The sequence below is a fragment of the Podarcis liolepis genome, assembly GCF_965112155.1.
Source record: "Podarcis liolepis genome assembly, chromosome: 17".
NCBI lineage: Eukaryota > Metazoa > Chordata > Lepidosauria > Squamata > Lacertidae > Podarcis > Podarcis liolepis.
This window is the reverse complement of record NC_139571.1, coordinates 30,369,562-30,389,829: the sequence shown is the minus strand read 5'-3', so window position 1 is coordinate 30,389,829 and position 20,268 is coordinate 30,369,562. Positions and strand designations below refer to the sequence as shown.

Genomic DNA, 20,268 nt, shown 5'->3' with positions numbered 1-20,268 from the left:
TCGCTGAAGAATTGATGCTTTTGAATTATGGTGCTGGAGGAGACTCTTGAGAGTCCCATGGACTGCAAGAAGATCAAACCTCTCCATTCTGAAGGAAATCAGCCCTGAGTGCTCACTGGAAGGACAGATCCTGAAGCTGAGGCTTCAATATTTTGGCCACCTCATGAGAAGAGAAGACTCCCTGGAAAAGACCCTGATGTTGGGAAAGATGGAGGGCACAAGGAGAAGGGGAAGACAGAGGACGAGATGGTTGGACAGTGTTCTCGAAGCTACCAGCATGAGTTTGACCAAACTGCGGGAGGCAGTGGAAGACAGGAGTGCCTGGCATGCTCTGGTCCATGGGGTCACGAAGAGTCGGACACGACTAAACGACTAAACAACAACAACAAATTGCAGGTTAGCCATCTTTATTTCCACTGCACATCTACTGTCTTGTAATGGCATCTGTTGACTGCTGCATGTCTGCTACTTCCAAATGTTATTTGCCACACGGCGGGCATCATATTGCTAACCATGTTGCTATCAAGAGCTTCTCATTATTTGCTATATGACGAGCTGCGATTGTGGGCTTGGGAGAGCACATCTTTCTTTGGACTCTGTCCTGGAAAACATTGAGGCTTCTGTCTCAGTGATGTCTATGCTGGCTTGGCCATGTACACAGAACAGAAGATGGCAGGATCTCCAAGGATATGCTCTGCAGGAAGCTGGCTTCAGGCACTAGGCCTGTTGGCAGACCAACTCTGTCTACAAACATGGCATGAAGGCTGACAACATTAACCTCACTGTATGGAATCCCTTGCCAGATGATCACAGTGCCTGGAGACAGACAGGTTGTGTATCCACAGCAGTGACCAGAGGAGGAATAACTGCCAGGAGGACCTGTAGCAGCAAAATTGGACACCTTCATCTGCCCCACGTGCAATACAACATGCCTTCCATTGTTGTCTCCCAACAACAGCAGCAATTGCTGTTGTCCCATTGCCAACAGCAACAGCAATATGTCAAGTGCTATATATTCTACATCAGATACTTTCAAATATTGCATCTTTATTGTCAAATACCATCAAATATTGATTGGTGGCCTTTCGGTCACCTTGGGGGAAAGTAGGGCAGCTGAGATTACTCGTTCACTTGCCGTGTACTTTGATGGTTCCTCCATCAATGGCAGCTTGTGAACCTTTAATGGTTTCAAATGTTCACTCTGCATGTGGCAGGAAATAGCCTTTGCTCAAATTCCCATGATTTGTTTCACCTCAGAGTCTGAATATACACTATTCCAAAGTTTGCTTTGAATTGTCATTTCATCATGTAGGCAAAATTCTCTACCAGTTTGAAAGTCAGCGATAATAGAAACTGCCAGGCTCCACTGGCGCCAGCATATTGCTTTTCATTTCAGTGCTTCTGCTCACATCCCATGTTGTGAAAGTCAACTTCAGGTTTCTGTGTCAGGTTTTTGCATGATGTGAGGTGCCAAATCATTTATTGCTAAGCTTTTAAACTGAGATTCTTGTGGGTTTCCCCTCCCCCACCTCCGCCTATGCTGACAAGTAGAGATGGACAAAATATTTCCATGCTGCATATGTTGGTTGGTTTCATCCCAGTTTCTAGGAAGGCTCACATGTTACCTTTAACAAGTGTGCAATCTCTGTACATGTGTACACTAATAGTTGAGCTATACACCAATGCAGTTCATCACACGTAATGCACTTAAGATAATGTTTGAATCCAGATGTTCTTCTTCTATGTTGACTATTCCAACAGACAGGTGTCTAGGGAGCTCTCTTCCAGATCCCTTCTCTGCTGTTACAGAACATGTAATATGTTCTCCCTGACTTCAGAAATGGCTTTGGTGTTATGAAACTCCTCTGAGAGCTACAGACTCGGGAGTCCCATTCAGGAATCAATATTTTTTCTTTAGAAGTTGGGAAAACCTAAAGTGGGTGGAACAATGAAGACAAGCTTCGCTTTGTATGTTTCTTTGTATGAATTCTGCAAGCTGAATTTTCCTTAAGACATGTGAAACTTCACAACTTCTTAAAATTGTGTGTTGGTCTTTCCTCCATTAATAAAACAAGTAAATAAACTCTGGTTTCCTGGTGTCCTGTATGGAGTCATTGCTGAAAGAATTCATTAATCTGAATGACTAAAGTTATCAAATACTAACTCTTTTGGTATTATAAACATAATTGATTGAACTAAGGAAGAAATTAAGCTCTGGCTTTGGAATCTTATTCTTTTAATAATGAAATGGCATAAAAATGTCTAAATTTAAGAACCAGGCAGATATGAGTTTCATTAGGACTGTGGCAGGTACATTGCCTCTCAAATGCCTCTCTTGTGATTCCATTATTAATTTGATCAAGTAGAAATAAATTTTTTTCTAACAAGGTTCAGAGGTTAGAAATATCAAGTCTACACAGAGGGAAATCATATTAAGCTGTTCCATGGAATGACTGCCTGAAAAAAAGGTGTCCTATTTTCATCTACCAGTTTTCTCTGAAAGCATAAAGATCACAAGGTGATTTATGGCACCAAAGATACCAATTAAACCACAATTACCACCAACCATTTCTTAGATAGTACTTGTATATTCTTTGTACACACCAGTAACGTTGCTAGATCCAGTTCGGGAGCAAGCTATTTGATACACTATTGACACACCTGAAGGATATGTTCTGAGTACGGACACTAATTAGGTCTGCACCCCCAGCAAGTTACACTTTCTATGAAAAGAAAAATGGTATCTATTATATGGGTAGTTGAGATATATACTACAGTGATACCTCGGGTTAAGAACTTAATTTGTTTCGGAGGTTCGTTCTTAACCTGAAACCGTTCTTAACCTGAAGCACCACTTTAGCTAATGGGGCCTCCTGCTGCCACCGCTCTGCTGCCACACAATTTCTGTTCTCATCCTTAAGCAAAGTTCTTAACCCCAGGTACTATTTCTGGGTTAGCAAAGTCTGTAACCTGAAGTGTCTGTAACCTGAAGCATTTGTAACCTGAGGTACCACTGTATCTGAAGATATGCATCTCATCCCATGAAGCATATTTCCTCCAATTCATCTTTAGGCTGTTTGTTGTTATAACTAGAATAGCCGCTTGATGTCATCTTTTCATAGGTAAGGCCCAACAGCAGAGGCAGCATTATGAGCCGGGCCTTTTTGAGTCTATGATTATGACATCATTAAAATTCCCTGCCAGAATGTTGCTTATCCCAAGCTGTTCAAGAGACATGGCTCCTTAAGGGAAAGGCAGAGACATGAGGAGAAAAGGAGGCTGGAGACGACCTCAGAGTGGAGTGAAAAAGAGATACTAGGCAAGAAGGAAACAAAAATTTAGCACATATCTCTAGGTAAGACTTTTGCAGACTCGTTGGTTGGGCTTAGCTCTGTTTTTCTTTGTGAATCTGGTGATCCTAAGAACTGGTATAATAAAGTGGTTAAAGATGTGAAATTGGAAGAAAGGTCTTGTATGAGTGTTGCCTCAGCCCTGAATATCTGAAGTGGCCTTGGCCAAGTCTTTGTCTTCCAGTTCATTCCCACACTTGCAGCACATCCAAGCACAGTCTCGCTTAAAGAGGAATGCCGTCATTCAAAGGAGATGTCATTAGACACCAGGCCATGCTCAATGAGCAATGGTCATATCTGGTGAGCCAGCCCAAACTGGGCATAAGCCCTCCTCATCACCAAGACTTCCTGGACCCAGGGGCATACGAAGGGTATGTGTGGAGGGGGCGGGCCACCCTGGGTACCACTATGGGGGGGTGGCAAGATTGCCCACTACCTCCCCCCAGTTGTAGAGCGGCCAAGGATTTGCACACAGTCAGCACATGAAGTCCGTATGAGCTGCCACTCGCGTGCTTTCCATACGGGCTGCTGCTCGCACATGCCATCCATACGGGTGTCCGTACAGGCTGCCTCTCACACAGCGACTGTATGGGCTGCCATGTATGCACAGTCCGTATGGGATGCTACACATGTGCAGTCCATACAGGATGCCATGCGTGTGCAGTCCGTACAGACGGCGTGCATGCGCTGCCGGGTGGTTCGTTCCACCCCTCGGCGTCCCGCCCTGGGTGCCAGAGAGGGTTCCTCTGCCACTGCCTGGACCTCCAGCAGCAGCTTTGAATCAAGGAGTATTCCCAAGTTACAGATCTGTTCCTTTTAACAGGATATAGCCTTAGTTCCCAAGCATGACAACTGCCTATTCACATCACCTCCTTTTGGTTGACAGAGCATATTGGATGCTCCCTTGAAAGTTCAGGTCTGTGAATGTAAAGACTGCAAGAAATCAAAAGTGAAATTGAAATCTATTGGTTCCAGTAATGTCATTGCAACTGGTGCATGGTGAGCTTTGTGTGAATTGGCTGGTAGCATAAAACCACTGCAAATGGCCAATTATATTCAGTTTCAGTGGCATGATAAAAACTGTACTGAGCAGCTGGTAATTATTACCTGTCTCCATTTTGAGTACTTTGCAGTGGCAGCCATTCTCTGGATCATATGATTGGGGGTCTTATGTTATGCTTTGAGAAGAGAGGCAAAGGTTCTGTGAGTCAATTAAATAAATAATAAATAATTGGTTTTTATAACAAGTTTAACAAGAAGGAAGAGGGGAATGAAATCCGAGGGAAACACACATCAGCTCACATTAATAAGACAACAGCCACCAATGCATCCATCTCAGTTTAAACCTATGTCAATATATGCCATCCAAATGTTCTGATAGATATCCAGATGAAATCGACAATTTTTAAGAAATATGTTAAAATGTAGTAATAGTAGGATAGAAGAGCTGGAAATAATGCCAATATATTCCGCATCTGGCAACCAATGTGTCATATTCAAATCGTACATGGGTAGACAAGTCTAAAAAGCCCAGGACACAAATTTTCACAGCCCTCTAGCAACTAGGAGGCTTAGTTTGGTCAATATTGAATATAAATTTCCAGAGTTAACACTAAATACATTGCTTCTGGTAAATGAGCCACCATAGCTGCTAGAGGGCAGTGAAAATTTGTGTTCTGGACTTTTCAGAATCATCTACTCATGTACTATATGAAACCAAAAGGTCTCCTTTCAGCTCTCCTATCCCACTGTAAAGGTGAGTGGTAAGACCAGGGGTCAGCAACCTTTTCCAGCTGTGGGCCCGTCCGCCGTCCCTCAGACCATGTGGTGGGCTGGACTATTTTTTTTTGGGGGGGGGAGGAAATGAAAGGATTCCTATGCCCCACAAATAACCCAGAGATGCATTTTAAATAAAAGGACACATTCTACTCATGCAAAAACACTGTGATTCCTGGACTGTCCATGGGCCAGATTAAGAAGGTGATTGGGCCACATCCGGCCCCTGGGCCTTAGGTTGCCTACCCCTGGGTAAGACCCTCAAACCATTGCATAATAAATGGTGCATGTTTGTTTTCCCATGCTTGAAGCATAAATTTCTTGGCAGCTATAAGGACTTGCAAAATCCACTTTTGTTGCCCTGCCACTAGTCCCCATACCATGTAGGTATAATTTTAAAGTAAACAAATATAAAGGATTTTTCCACTTTGAAATTAATGCGGATAATAACTGAGTCATTCCTTATGGTGGGCGGGGCAGAATGGCCTTCTAAATGTTGCTAGACTCCAATTCCCAACTCAACCCCAACCAACATAGCCAATGCTCAGGGATGATGGGAGTTGTAGGCCAATACCACATAAAGGGCTTCCCCCATCGCTCCCTTAAGATATAGCTTTAGCAGAGCAAATGGCTACTTCTGCTATGACATCAGAAGTCAATATATGAGGCTAAATTGCCTGACGGAGTTGCATTTTATTTTAGTTTGAAAAAGCATCGTAAATGTGCAAGAGACAGCACCATTTCAATTCAGATCAGTTTTATTGTTGAATCCATCAAGGTTATCACACACCCAAAAATAAAACCAAAATAGCACATTTCTTCATAATTAGGTCCTGTGTCAATTTTTTTCTTAAGGGACAGTTTTCTCAATGACTTTCTCTTTTTTTGATTGCCTGAGCTCGTCTTTTTCTCCTTATTTATTAGATTATGGCATCATCCAGTGAAGAGCCTACTTCTGACAACAGCTTTTCATCTGTGAATGGCTCAGGGAATGAGAACAGTGCCCAAGGAACAGATGGACCTTCTGACTCAAGGTGTCCTATCTGCCTGGAAAGAATAAGGAATGTGGCCTTCTTAAATCCCTGCTTCCATAGATTCTGTTTTGTTTGCATCCTGGAGTGGTCAGAAAGGAAAGCAGAATGCCCACTCTGTAAACAACATTTCCACTCTTTCTTTCACACCATAAATTCCGACACTGATTTTGAAGAGTACATTATTCCCTTTGAAAATGCATCCTATGGCCTGTGTGGGGAGAGGTCAGCAATTGATCACCGGCCTGAGTCGCTGCCAGACAATGGGATCTTGTATGAAGGATACTCCGAAGGTAGGATGAGAACACTTGATGAGCTGATGAGACAGCTTGGAATAAGGAGGTCATCCCATCCAGGAGGCATCTCCCTTGGGCAAATCCGAGAACAGGTTACAATTAAGTTCAGGAGGGGCCTTTATCGGTCTGGAGCACGTGTCAGGAACGTCCAGAGTGGAGGTTTTTATAGGGATATATCAGCTGATTTTTTCCACAGGAACCCTGTCCGTCTTAACAGGTTGGTTCCCTGGTTGAAGCGTGAACTGAGAGTCCTTTGTGGTACACATGCATCCTTGATCAACAACATACAGCATATCATATTGAACAACATAACTATCTTTGATCTGGACAGCCAAGCTTTTGCTGACATTGTGCAGCCTCATTTACTCCACTACACCAATCATTTCTTGCACGAATTCATCAATTTTGCTCGCTCCCCTTTCAACATTAAGGCCTATGACTGGAGAGCTACTTATGACATTCCCTTTCCTATCCATGATGATGGGTTCCAGTCCAATTCATCATTTACTACATCATCTTCAGAAGAGGAGGAGGAGGAGGAGGAGGAAACGGAAGACTCTGATGAGAATGAGGGGGAAGATAGAGAATCAGTGACAAGTAATGAGGAAGGAACTTGGGATGATGAAATACAAGGAGCAACCAGTTCCAGTTCCAGCCAGACACTCGATGAGTTTTTTCTTCCTTTTGGGTCCTCAGATGGAGCACTTGTAAGAAGTCAGGACAACATGCACGTTTTTTTCCAAGCTGATGCACATTTAGGGTCACACAATAGGCACTGCCCATTACACGAACGTGTCCTCAATGAGATAGAAGAGAGTATGCCATTGCTATGCAAGGCCATCCCCAATTGTATGGAGAGTGCACATCAAACTATAGATGATATTGATGAAGAAGAAGAGCCAGTAAGCAAGCAGAATGCCTTAAACAGTCACAGCTTTGGTGGCAGCACTCATAGTGCAAGTATAGCTATCTCTAATGTTGGCCAGACTGCTAGCAGTAATCGAGTGTTTGATGCTTTGCAGGTTCCATCTCAAGAGCAAGAGGCAGATAGCACGGATCAGACACCATCGCAACAAAAGGACATGGTTAGCACCAAGCTGATCCATCACAAAGGAGAGGAGATCATTGTTATTGAGGTGCTTCAACCCAAAGCAGAAGACATTTTGGTTATTGAGCACATAGAGTTGAAAACAAGAGAAACTAATGACACTGGTCAGATGGCATGGCAAGATGAAGAAAAGGGTAGCTCTACAGAACTGCACTCCTCTGCAGAAGACACACCAAGTGGTTCTGATACCAAGAGGAAGGGTGGATTTTTTTCATTTATCAGAAGACCTTGATTTACACACCAGGAAAATCAGTCCAATAACCCTCAAGGGAACTTATTAAGTTGTTCTCTTAATGGGGTTATACATGTTATGCTCAAACCAATAAATTCGTATATATGAAAAAAAAATATGTGTTGAATGAATGATAAAATAAACCTGGTGTTGAGTCTGAAGCAAAACACTGATAACCAAAATACTTACCGGTACCTAAACAATTACAGGAGACAATGTCTAGGGAGCAAAAAAGTATGATGAATAGAAATTTGACAGGATCTTCATTAATTAGTTATTTATTAGAGAGTGGAGCTACTATCATGTTTAAACCACACAAGTAAATTATTTTGAGGGACAGCAGAGGACAGCTATTTTGGGGTGAATTATGAACCCCACATAAACAATTTTTATTAAATTACTGTATAAATGTTTAATAATAATAATAATAATAATAATAATAATAATAATAATTTATTTCTACCCCACCCACTCTGGGCAGCTTCCAACAGAAGGTTAAAAATACATTAAAACACCAGTCATTAAAAACCCTAAACAGAGCTGCTTTTAGATGTCTTCTAAATGTCATATAGTTGTTTATTTCTTTGACATCTGATGGGAGGGTGTTCCACAGGACACCATTACTGAGAAGGCCCTCTGCCTGGTTCCCTGTAACTTCGCTTCTCGTAGTGAGGGAATCAAGACTATTACTCTCTGTTTTATGTGGGTTCATCAGAAACTACACCGAACAGGAACAATCTACCCTGCACAACCTCGTAGGGTGTAGCCAACATGATGTCCTTCAAATGCCGTTCCCATCAGCCCCAGCCAGCATGGCCAATGGTCAAGAATGATGGGAGTTATAGTCTAGCACCTTAATTTAGTAAAACCTGGCATGGACCAGTGTTTTAATGCTGACTTAGGCTCCTTTTGCATTTGTGGCTCTTTTAAAGGTTGGCCTAAATGTTCCCCAAACAGGGTTGTGTTATTTTTCCAACTCTATTCATTATTTTCATTGCCATGATCCTACACTTTGTCGAAGGGAAACTCCCCACTGGGGTAGAAATCATATATTGAACAGATGGAAAACTCTTCAATCTGAGCAGGCTGAAAGCAAAGAGTAAGGTTACTGTAACTTCCATCATAAAGCTTCAGTATGCTGATGACAATGTAGTGTGTGCACGCTCAGAGGATGACCTCCAAACCATCCTAAATATCTTCGCAGAAGCTTACGAAAAGCTTGGCCTGTTGCTCAACATCCAAAAAACCAACATCCAAAGTACAAAATAACCCCTCTGCAGCGCCACAAATCCAACTCAGTGGTGTAACGTTGGACAATGTTGATCACTTCTCCTACCTAGGCAGTTATCTTTCCACAAGGGTCAACACTGATGCCGAAATCCAGCATCGCCTGAGCTCTGCAAGTGTAGCTTTCTCCTGATTGAAGTGCAGAGTGTTTGAGGACCAGGAAATTCGCAGGGAAACCAAAATGCTTGTTTACAAAGCTATTGTACTACTAACCTTAATGTATGCTTGTGAAACATGGACCACTTACAAATGCCATCTCCAACTTCTCAAAAGATTGCATCAACAGTGTCTCTGAAAAATCTTACACATCACCTGGGAAGACAGGTGAACTGATATCAGTGTATTGGAAGAAGCAAAGTGTTGAAGCAATGATTCTTCTACATCCACTTTGATGGACTGGTCATGTTGTGTGGATGCCTGATTATCGTCTTCCAAAGCAACTACTCTATTCCGAACTTAAAAATGGAAAGCTTAATGCTGGTGGTCAACAAAAGAGGTTTAAAGACTGTCTCAAGGCAAATCTAAAAAAATGTAGTATATACACTGACAACTGGGAAACACTGGCCTGTGAGCTCTCCAGTTGGAGAACAGCCTTTACCAAAGGTGTCATGGACTCTGAAGGCACTTGAACTCAGAACGGAAGGGGAAGAGGAAGGCATGCTTGGCAAATCCACACCATGATCAACTCCCACCCGGGAACAAATGTCCCCACTGTGGAAGGACATGTGGGTCCAGAATTGGCCTCCACAGTCACTTACGGACTCATTGTTAAAACCGTGTTTATAGAAGACAATCTTACTCGGCTATGAGTGTTGGAAGAAGAAGAAGAAGAAGAAGAAGAAGAAGAAGAAGAAGAAGAAGAAGAAGACTGTGTGCAGTTGTTTCTAGGAATAAAATAAGAGTTCTGGTGGGTCAGACCCTCAATCTGTATACTCCAGCATCCTATATATCTCGCAGCAGTCAGCCAGATTCCCAAAGGAAGCCCAAAAGCAGAAGAAGGCAATGAACCTATTATGTTGCTGCTCTCACCATCTGATAGTCCATAGTGTAGCATGCTGCTTCTAGACCTAGAGGTTACATGCAACCATGGCTAGATATAGTCATTGCAGATATATTTTCTTTGGTTAGGAAGGAAATATGAAACTGGTTTTATGCCATGTTTTCTCAGCTGACCTGGAGATGCTGGAAATTGAACCTGGAACCTTCTGCATGCAACACAGAGTATAAAAGGCAACTGAATGTGTTGGCTCTCCAGCACTGTTCTATACGTGTACAAATGTACACATATATATGCATAATACAATTGGTATGCTGCACAATATTTTGCAGAAGTAAAATAAAAACAGGGTCCAGCCCTAAAGAGCTTTTCATCAAAATAGATCTGTTAATGGATGAAACCTGAGAAACAGGAAGAAGGGGTGCTGCTTTTAAAGTGCTGCTTTTAACCCATGGATTATAAAGCCTTAAATTGCTTGAGACCAGATTACCTGGAAGATTGCCTTATTCTTCCTACTGTTTGCCTGCTGAATCTTAAGGTCCCCTTCAGAGGCCTTTCATCTCCCTGAAAATGCTTCCCTGACCATTGACCCTGCTGGCTGGGGCTGATGGAAGCTGAACCCAGGCAACATCTGAACAGTCACAGATTCCCCATGCAGAATTGTTTGTTTATTTGTGTGTGTGTTTGTTTATACCCCGCCCATTCCTGGGTCTCCCCAGCTACTCTGGGAGGCTCCCAACAGATTAAAAACAGAATAAAACATCAAACATTAGAAACTTCCCTAAACAGGGCTGCCTTCAGGTGCCTTCTAAAAGTCAGATAGTTGTTTATTTCCTTGACATCTGATGGGACGGCATTCCACAGGGTGGGCGCCACCAGCAAAAAGGCCCTCTGCCTGGTTCCCTGTAACCTCACATCTCGCAGTGAGGGAACTGCCAGAAGGCCCTCAGAGCTGGACCTCAGTGTTCAGGCTGAATGGTGGGGGTGAAGATGCTCCTTCAGGTATACTGGGCCAAGGCTGCTTAGGGCTTTAAACGTCAGCACCAACATTTTGAATAGTGTGTGGAAACATACTCCCTGCTGCAAGGAAGGGGCTTCCAAAGCAGCACCCAAAAGTTTGAATTCTCCACTTACCAGCTGGTGAGCATAGGATTTAATTCTGTGGGGTGCTGCTATCTCATAACGTAAGCAGAAACCCATATTCAAAAATATCAGATAAATCTCTTCCTCCCTTCCCTTAGCTTCCCCCTTGAAAATTTTCATTTACCCCACCCCCAGATAGTCCAAAAGGAGGACTTATGCTTAGCTTTAGAGTGCTGAGAGAGGCCAATGACTTTTCAAATTATCCTGTAATCTGTGCTTTAAACCATTTTTTTCAGCTGAGACACTTGGACCTACACTGTAACCCAAATCCAGAAGTATCATTTTAGGGTGACATAAGATCTGCATGCCACAAGCATTGTTGTTTGTTAAAGTTACAAGGTCTGTCCCCAAATAACCATGGCAGCTTTGAAATTTAGTCAGATGACTGTATTTCTTAAACCTACTTATTATGAGGGAAATCAGGTGGATCATGAATATCCATCATAGCTGAAGCAGGAATAGTCTGTTGAAGGCACATTTGGGGGGAAATGATCTTGTCTCTGAGAGCCAGTATGCTAAGTAGTAACCACTTTCACCAAATGCAAACAGGGTGTCGTGTTTCATAGAATCATAGAGTTGAAATAGACCACAAGGGCCATTGAGTCCAACCCCCTGCCAAGCAGGAAACACCATCAGAGCACTCCTGACATATTTAATTAAATTGATTTAATTAAATTGGTTTAATTAAATTAAGTTGGTTTAATTAAACCAACTGACAAGCTTTGGAGTTTTCAACCCTAGGAGTAACAGATTGGCACCTTCTTCCCAGACAATCTTCTAAAACAAGCCAGATGAGAGTTGCTGAAGAATGGCTCCTTTCCCAAGTTATTTGATAGCGCTGGAAGGCCAAGATCAGGTGGAAGGAGCCCACAATTGTCATGACCTTTTCCTGCACCAGCATCACCTCTCCTGGGGTCTGAAGCAACATGGCACAGGCAAGAACTGAAATACAAAACAGGCACTTCAAGCATGAAGACTTCCAGTAGTGGACGGCATGGTGGAGTGGCTGCGTTCACCTGACCTCCTGAGTTACTGGTGCTTACTGGCAAGCTGTATGAAGGTTAGTGCAGTGCAAACACAATGGCAGGAGTGTCAGGTTGGCTGTGGCCCAAACATGCTAGCAATAAGTTAAACAGGGGTCCTAATAGGTACGACTGCAATTCTGTTCATAGTTCAGATGTTTAAAGCCCACCACCTTCAATGGGTTCATAAGCACCATATTATGCAAGGGTTGAAAAAAAGAATCCTTTGTCCGCCTACATAGTGAGCTCACAGCTAGAATGTTCAGTGTGTTCTGTTTACTCAAATTGAACGTTGTCTCCATGGGAAAGAGAACAATCAGCTGAAACCAAGTACCTTCTTAGAAATAATAACTTGGAAGAGGTGAGCAGAAGTGAATTGGGGGCAATGGAAGGTGGGGGATATAGGGAAGAAGTGCATTTTTTGACTTGCTTAGTGCAAAGCAGCATTCTTCAACCCGATGCCCTCCATTTCCCCCCTCATTTATTTTTGATCCAGCCCAATTTATTCCTTAGTCTAGGTTCCAACAGCATTGGGGAACGATCAGATTTCTACAGTAGGGGGAGTATGTGTTCTGCTGCCTAAGTTAAGTCTTCTGTGTGCTTTCTTTCAGATCATGAGACCCCCGAATAAGGAATGTAAGCCAAGAACTGGCCTTAGACCCTCAAGTGGGGGTTCTTTAGGTAGGAGAATGCCAACAGATACAGCTAAAAACTCAAAATGTGCCATGTGCTTGGAAAGAATCCGAGACCCAACTTACTTGAACCCTTGCAATCACAGGTTCTGCTTTGACTGTATCCAGAAGTGGTCAAGGAAGAAAGTGATATGCCCACTGTGCAAGGAGCATTTCTATTCTTTTTTCCACACTGTAAACACCAGAGGTGCATTGTGTGAATATGTTCTGCCTTTGAAGGGCGCCTCCCTTTCTGGTTGTGGGGAAGGTCACACATCAGCTTCCACCCAAAGACCTGCATCGCCCCCTGACAATGGCATATTGGATGAGGAAGTTAAAGGAACACAGTCACAGAGAGAGAAGGATCTTTACCAGCTCATGAAACAGTTCACAGTCACAAAGAAACACGCTAATATAGAAGTCATCAGCCTTGGGAAATTTAAAACCCAAGCTGTAATTCATTTCAGGAAAGCTCTATACCGTGCTGGCATCCAGGTCCAAACCACTAAAAATCCAGAGTTCAACCGAACTCCTTCAGCAGAATTATTCAGAAGAAACCCAAGATGCTTTGACAGATTGATTCCATGGCTAAAACGAGAATTAAAAGTATTGTGTGGCAATCAGAGGCCACTGATTCATACCTTACTGAACTTTATCCTCAACAACATGACTCAGCATGATCTGCAGAGCAAGGACTTTGAGGACCTGCTACGGCCTCACTTGCGTCAATTCACAGCCCACTTCCTTCATGAGTTCATCAGTTTTGTGCAGTCCCCCTTCAACCTGAAGAAGTACGACTGGAATGCCTCATATGCCTGTCCTGCTTTCACGCAGGAAGATTCTAACTCTTCTGTCTCTTCCGCATCTTCAGATGTTGAGCATGATAATGAAGAGGCACCCAAAACTGATGGTGAAGTAGAGGACAGGAACATAGGATGCTTACATTCTACTTCACAGAAAGATCTAACTGATGTGTTTGCTGGAACAGACGGAATATCCCACGCGAATGATGAAGGAAACGATTTAGAGGACTTGTCCAACAGTGATACTGAAAAAGGGAGACAGACACCAGACAGTTTTATGAAGATCAAGATCGGTAAAAAAACACAACCAGTTGGATCATTATCTCACCCCCAGTCTCATCAATGCAGAGAGGAAGATGAGGGTATGGGGGAACTGCGTCCTGTCCACACCCAAAGCTCAAAGCACACTGAAGTCTCTAAGAATTCTCCAAATGTCTTAGGATCTGGAGATTACAATGCATTTAGCTTTAATGATGATGATGTTGTTAGCCTGGTGGCTGTGCACAACTCTGCAAAGGAAGAAGCAACCAAATGGAAAGATCTGGATTTCCCCATAGATCACTCGAAAAGCTCATCTTCAGAGAGGCACGCAACATTGTCTCCAGGCCGAAAGGGTATCTTTAAAAAGTGCACTTTGAGGGATATGGAATACAATTTTGAAGAAGGCTATTCTTCCCCCAAGGAAAAACATGGAGGAAGAGGAAGAGCAAGGCATCCACATGAAGGAAGGCACCATTCAAACTATTCCAGGGACAAGAGGCTTAGAAGAGAGCCCAGAAAGTCCAAATCAAGAGATATGAGCTTACTATTAAGGAGCAGCCTGCCATTAAGAAGCGAGGGCTTTGTGGCTAGAGACATAAGCAAGTCCAAGTCTCAGAGTTCAACTCACTTTAGAAAACAAAGGAGCAAAGACTATGATTATTTGAGAAGCAGGGTCCCCAGTGAGCCAGGCTGGAGATACCTTTACTATAGACAAGACTGCGAGAGATACAGGTACGATGACCCATTGTATTGCAAGGGTGTGCCAGCCAGAGTATACAGTCAAACCTTCCTGCCGAGCTCCAGAGAGAGATCATATTTTCCTCCAGAACGCAGAATCTCTCAAGAAAGTTTCACTAAAGGCTGGTATGATTGTTCAGAGAGATGCAGGAGCGCAGGAAGACCCAGAGGCAGGTTTGCTGTAGTAGGGCAGGAGAGAGGGCCCTACGATAAACTCGGCGGGAAAAGGAGGCACAAATTGCATCACGTGGAGTCTTCCCATTCAAGGGGAGGGCCAAAGTATTTCCCAAAGGATCTGAATAGCTAAAGGCATCTTTGCAGATCTCAGGGCAACACCAATAGCCCAAAAGAAAGCTATGAAGGGAAGGCTGCAGAAGTAACAGCTGAACATTAACAAGGACAAATACATAAAATAGCGGGAGGCAACAGCCTCATTAAAAGAGAGGCAGAAAAGAGAAGCCTAAATGGAAAACAATGTGTTGTTATTCTCCAATCTTGCCTTATTGGAACAAAATAAATCTCTCATATATATGTACTCATGTGTGCATGTTGTTCCATGTCCATCACAAACCTTCTCAGGATTTGGGGGCAGATAATTTTTTAAAAATAAACCACACATAAAACAAAAATATCAAATTAAATTGCAATGAACATATGCTTGCTTAAAACTGTCAATTGTACTCCATTTGGAAAGTGTTAGGCTCAAGTTTTCTTGGAAAAGGGTCTTCCTTGTAGTGGGGCAGTCTCTGGCCCTCTAATCATGTGTGACTTGGAATCACAGGACGGGAACATGGGGTCATCCACCTTTCCATCCCTTCTATGTTCCACACTTTGGTTTGAGTGGTCTTCTGAGGGTCACATGTCACTGGTGGGTGGAACCAGAGGTAAAGTGGGTGGAGCAATGAATACAGAATTTTGCTTGTGTACAGTAGGCTGTATTGGACACCCCTCTCTATCTTCCAGGCTTCCAGGCAAGCAAGAGGCATTATCAAAGTTCAAGGAAACATTCCATCCGGACAAAAGCATTTGTGTGGCAAAGCAGGGTCAGTGAGAGGCGTGGCCTGGGGTGAATTCTGAGGACCTGATTGAGAGGTGTGGAGGGCCATATTTGGCTCTTGGACCTATTGTTCCTATCTTTAAGCGTTCTGTTTTCAGGAGCAGCTAACCAGATCATTGGGGAAGCTTGCAAAGAATGGATGGCTTTTGCCCCCCAAACCTGATAGTCACAAGTGTGTTTTCTCCTGTAGATATAAAAGTTCCACTTTGCTACCATGGTTCACATCCACCAAAGCTAAGTGGAACTTCCATATGCAGAAAACAAATAACTCTGAATACAGAGGCACACGCTGGGTGTAAGGAGTCAGAGAAGCAGCTGTGTTACTGCTTAGCACCACTCAGCAAGGGTATTCCATCATTTTCCCATTCAGCAAAAGTGGCATGGGTTGTATTGCTGGGGTGAGTTTATCATGTGGCTGAAAGCCAAGGGTACCCATATCTTCATGTTGTGATAGCTTTCACTTAAAGTTGTATTTGGGGGAAACTGCCAAAGGTCCCACTTTCAATTTCTAGCATTTGTAGGTAGAGATGGGGGTGGGGAGATTCAGTCTAAAATCCTGGAGAGACCCTGTCAATCAATGTGGACAGGACTGCACCAGATTGATCAAGCAGAAGGCAGCTTCCTATGTTCCTTTGTAATGTAGGTACCATGATGTTTCCTGGTCAACTGTTTCCCCCTAAAGTGGTGTTTGCTCCATTCGCCTGAGTTAGGCTGATTTCAAGCAGAATGTTTATGAGAACAGAACTTTGTGGATTTTGATAACTAGTTCTCATGATGCATATAATTCGAATTAGCGATTGGCAGTTTCTTTTCGAGCATTATCATTAAACCCATCAATTTTTAATCAAGAAATGTTCACTTTATTCCCTGTGTAATTCTGAGATAACAGTAAGGAGAGCAGGATTCAGCATAGTTCCTCTGCTAACTAATGTGCTTTTCTTAATCATCTGTAATTAACTTTTAACAGCTACTACTTTAATTTTAAATTAAAGGCTTATTTGTAGCAGTCCATTTGACATGTAAACATTTTCTCACTTCAATGGCCCTCCATCTCAATGAACTTTACATTAAACTCCCTGTTGCTAAAGTATTCAAACCTAGGTGACAAAGCTAGAAACTCCTCCTTCTGGAGTCCTCTTCAGACGTTCAAGGCTCAAGACATGAAAGGGAGAGTAGAGGAGAGTCTACTTCCACCACCAGTTTCATCACCTTTTGTTTGGAACCCTGGGAAGATCAAGATTCTACATTGTGCTGAGAACATCCAGGGGAAGAGATGGCCCCTTGCTACAGGTCAAGGACACTATCTCCTAGAGCAGTGTTTCTCAACCTGTGGGTCCCCAGATGTTGTTGGACTACAACTCCCATCATACCTAGCCAGTATGACCAGTGGTCAGGGATGATGGGAGTTGTAGTCCAACAACATCTGGGGCCCCACAGGTTGAGAACCTCTGTCCTAGAGGCTGAGTCCTTTTTGGGGGGCCTTTTTGGGAGGGAGCCAGTCCCCCCAATGTTCAAAGGGGGCAGAGGAGGCCAAGAATGGAGCTGGGACCAGTGTGGCTTCAGTGGCCAGCTCCTTCTCCTCCTGCTCCTGCCACAGAGAGGAAGGAGTGGGGAAGCAGTTCCTCGCTTGGTGGTGACAGCAGCAGGACGAGCTGGTGACCACTGAAACCATGCTGTTGATGTGTTTGGCTCCTCCCCCTGGCTCTCCAATGTCCTGACATCATGTGTGCAATGTCGGGACGCCATGCACATGATGTCACACATGTGATGTCAGTCCCCCCCATTCTTCCTCAGAAGTTGGTGCCTCTGCTGCAGATGTTCAGCCCTCTATCTCAAAGGTGATGGCAGGGACAAGGACTGAGGGAGTGGAACTAATGTGCTCATCTCCCTTATGCATTTCTAATAACTTGAAGATTGAATGCCCAAACTGGACTTCATTCCCACACACAGAGGGGGGAAACACCTGATCATACTGTGATACCCGCAACTTTCCTGCAATGTGTCATATAAATTAACTACTATACTTGTAGTAGATGGTCCCATTTGTCCTCCACCACTACATTCTGATTGCCAGGGGTGTCCTATGTGATTTTGTTGATGGATATCATTTCAGTAGAAGGGGTTATCCAGTTGTTGTGGAGGCACAATGGAGGTGGACCACTGTTGCTTTGGGGCAAGGTAGTGAGGAGGTAGTTGCAGTGCAAACACGTGGGCAAGAGCACTGGAATGGCTCTACTAGTTTGCTTGCATTGCACTGACCTCCCTGCCCCACTCCATATCCAAAGCAGCGTACTATTTTTTTTAATAAAAAAAATAAGCATTAATATAGTACATAAAAAATCAAAATCAAGTAAAATGTAATGGGATCGAAAAACACCAATCTAAGACTCCAGCTAAGAATCTTATTCATTTATTAATGGATTTGCTAGCTTGCAAGCAATCAACAAAAATAAAAATATTTCGGCAAAATGAACACGTATTATTTTAATGAATAATTAGCCTCAAATAAAACCTTCACCATCTGTTCCACTTGCGGATTAGGACAGCTAAGAGAAATATATTTCAGAAGTAGATTGGCTAATTAGGTAAAGTGACTGGGAAACAGGGGATTTACTTGCTATTTTCAGAGGTGCCAAAGGATTAACAGTCGGTTTAGAGGGAGGATTGGCTTCCCTTAAATGAATTTGATGCTACTTTTGCATTATTTATGGAAAATAAATACAAACTTGGCTCTCTTCTTAAAAAAGAAAGGTCTTAACATGATTCCACCCGCCCCATAAATAAATAAACAAACAAATAAACAACCCTCTTTGAGATATAACAGTTCTGTGGCTGGCAGCATGTCTGTTTTCAGTGCCAGGCTCAATACTTTGCAACCAATGCTATTTTTTTCTGAGGAAAGAGGTGTCAGAACTCCCTTGTTCTCCTATAATGGCAATGGTGCCCACCTGAGAGGTGCTATACCTGAGTTCCAGTGAGTTCTAGCTGAAATAAAGCCCTGATAGCATCCATGTTGTCTTGGGCTGCTGGGATGGGATTTATACTGATTGCAGGAAGGTCTGTGGTGGAGCTGGGGTATAAGAAGGACATTAATAGCAGGGTATGCACACATACTCATGTTTCTCCACTTTACACCCTTTTACACCATTGCCTCTGAACACAAGAACAGAGCTTATCTTGTTGCGGTAAATTAATTGCAAAATGCAACTTTGCCGGGTGCGAGGCTGAGTGGTTTTCTCTCTTCTACTAGTGCCGCTAACAAAAACATAAAATAAAGCTGTCTGATTTCAGCTCAGCTCTGCAGCTTCTTTTTTCTTTTTAAGAAAAAAAGAAGATTTAATTGAAATGTTCTTCTTAAATGTACAACTGTTTCACCTCAAAACTTAAATACATTTCAGAGCTTCCCAGAGCACTGAATACACCAACAGGCACACAAACACAGAACTCATTTGTACGACCATTCACATCAACATCTGAATGATAATAGAGGTTGATGAAAACATTTTGATGTAGAAAAGTAAAGCAAATGGAGTGATAAAGAGAATTAAATGCAGCCAAATTAAGCGGCATCAAATCCATGCCATTAAAACTGAATAGAGGCTGGCTAAATTGTAGTGAATGGTACATATCAAAGGAAAGGAGTATGACTTCCCCCTCACTTTAATTAAAAATAAAAGAGTTCCAGAGTTAAACTGAATTTTAATTCTGTTCATTAGTATTGGCTGCCTAGTGACTCACTTTCAAGTATTCCAGGAAACCTTGGAGGAATTCCTCTGCCGAAGCTTAAGGAACAGCTTGACACAAACTAGGCACCTCATTGAGTCATAGGGATGGATGGACCCATCAGTTTTGATTTCTTTCAGTCATGAAGGAACACATCCCACGTCCAGAGGGTACTACACCCAGTTCCTCATACCATAATATATGTTGATAAGGCGTATGGTCCACTAGACTTCCATAAGTCATCAGTGCAACCAAGATGTGATTGTTCAATGGCTCTTTAAAGTCCAGGTTTCACAAGGAGATTGTTGGGTGTGTTCTTTATATATACACCATGGAAGCTTCAGTCAAGTGGCTAAGCTCACCATGTGAAACAGTTGCTCAGCAGACTTCACTTTTACTTGGCACACACAAACATACACTCTATATACAGTTATAAGTTGGCAGCCCTCTCTGATTCCAGAGAGGGTTCTCTGCTTTCAGGTTCTTGCTCTTTCAAAGTTGACAGTAAGTCCTGAGTTCAGCTGCTTTCAAAGTATTTGCAGTTCCTTGCAAAGTGCTCCATTTTCTTCTAATCAGTCCTCTCTGCTCAGATCTCCCACATTTTATCAGCACTGAATGCTGTAACTTTAAGCTCCTTATCTACAAAGGGGCTGCATGTGAATTCTGCCCAGCCACAGAGATAAGATAGCTACCAGATTCAGACAGTTGCATTGTGGGGAATGAGTCCGCACTACCCACTCATATGGAATCAACCCATTAAACACTTTCCTTAA

The 20,268-nt window shown here is 42.9% G+C and overlaps 2 protein-coding genes and 1 long non-coding RNA gene across 4 annotated transcripts; 2 read left to right on the top strand and 1 right to left on the bottom strand.

The window, feature by feature from the left end:
- Positions 1 to 1,027: 1,027 nt before the first annotated feature.
- Positions 1,028 to 3,129, bottom strand: LOC310696659. Its single transcript, XR_014520678.1, has 2 exons — positions 3,012 to 3,129; positions 1,028 to 1,931 (listed from the first exon to the last, which is right to left on the bottom strand). It is a non-coding gene; the product is annotated as an uncharacterized lncRNA (long non-coding RNA).
- A 75-nt stretch (positions 3,130 to 3,204) lies between these two features.
- Positions 3,205 to 7,909, top strand: LOC310696658 (E3 ubiquitin-protein ligase Topors-like). The gene is made up of 2 exons (XM_083482398.1): positions 3,205 to 3,355; positions 6,051 to 7,909. Exon 2 carries the CDS (start codon positions 6,054 to 6,056, stop codon positions 7,791 to 7,793), a length of 1,740 nt encoding a protein of 579 aa, XP_083338524.1. The 5' UTR covers positions 3,205 to 3,355; positions 6,051 to 6,053; the 3' UTR covers positions 7,794 to 7,909.
- A 4,602-nt stretch (positions 7,910 to 12,511) lies between these two features.
- LOC310696657 (uncharacterized protein) lies at positions 12,512 to 15,250 on the top strand. Of its 2 annotated transcripts, none has more exons than XM_083482396.1 (2): positions 12,512 to 12,603; positions 12,854 to 15,250. In XM_083482396.1, exon 2 carries the CDS (start codon positions 12,857 to 12,859, stop codon positions 15,020 to 15,022), a length of 2,166 nt encoding a protein of 721 aa, XP_083338522.1. In that variant the 5' UTR covers positions 12,512 to 12,603; positions 12,854 to 12,856; the 3' UTR covers positions 15,023 to 15,250. The 2 variants fall into 2 exon arrangements, with proteins under 2 accessions (XP_083338522.1, XP_083338523.1); XM_083482397.1 differs by lacking the exon at positions 12,512 to 12,603 and adding an exon at positions 12,612 to 12,634.
- The last annotated feature ends 5,018 nt before the right edge of the window (positions 15,251 to 20,268 follow it).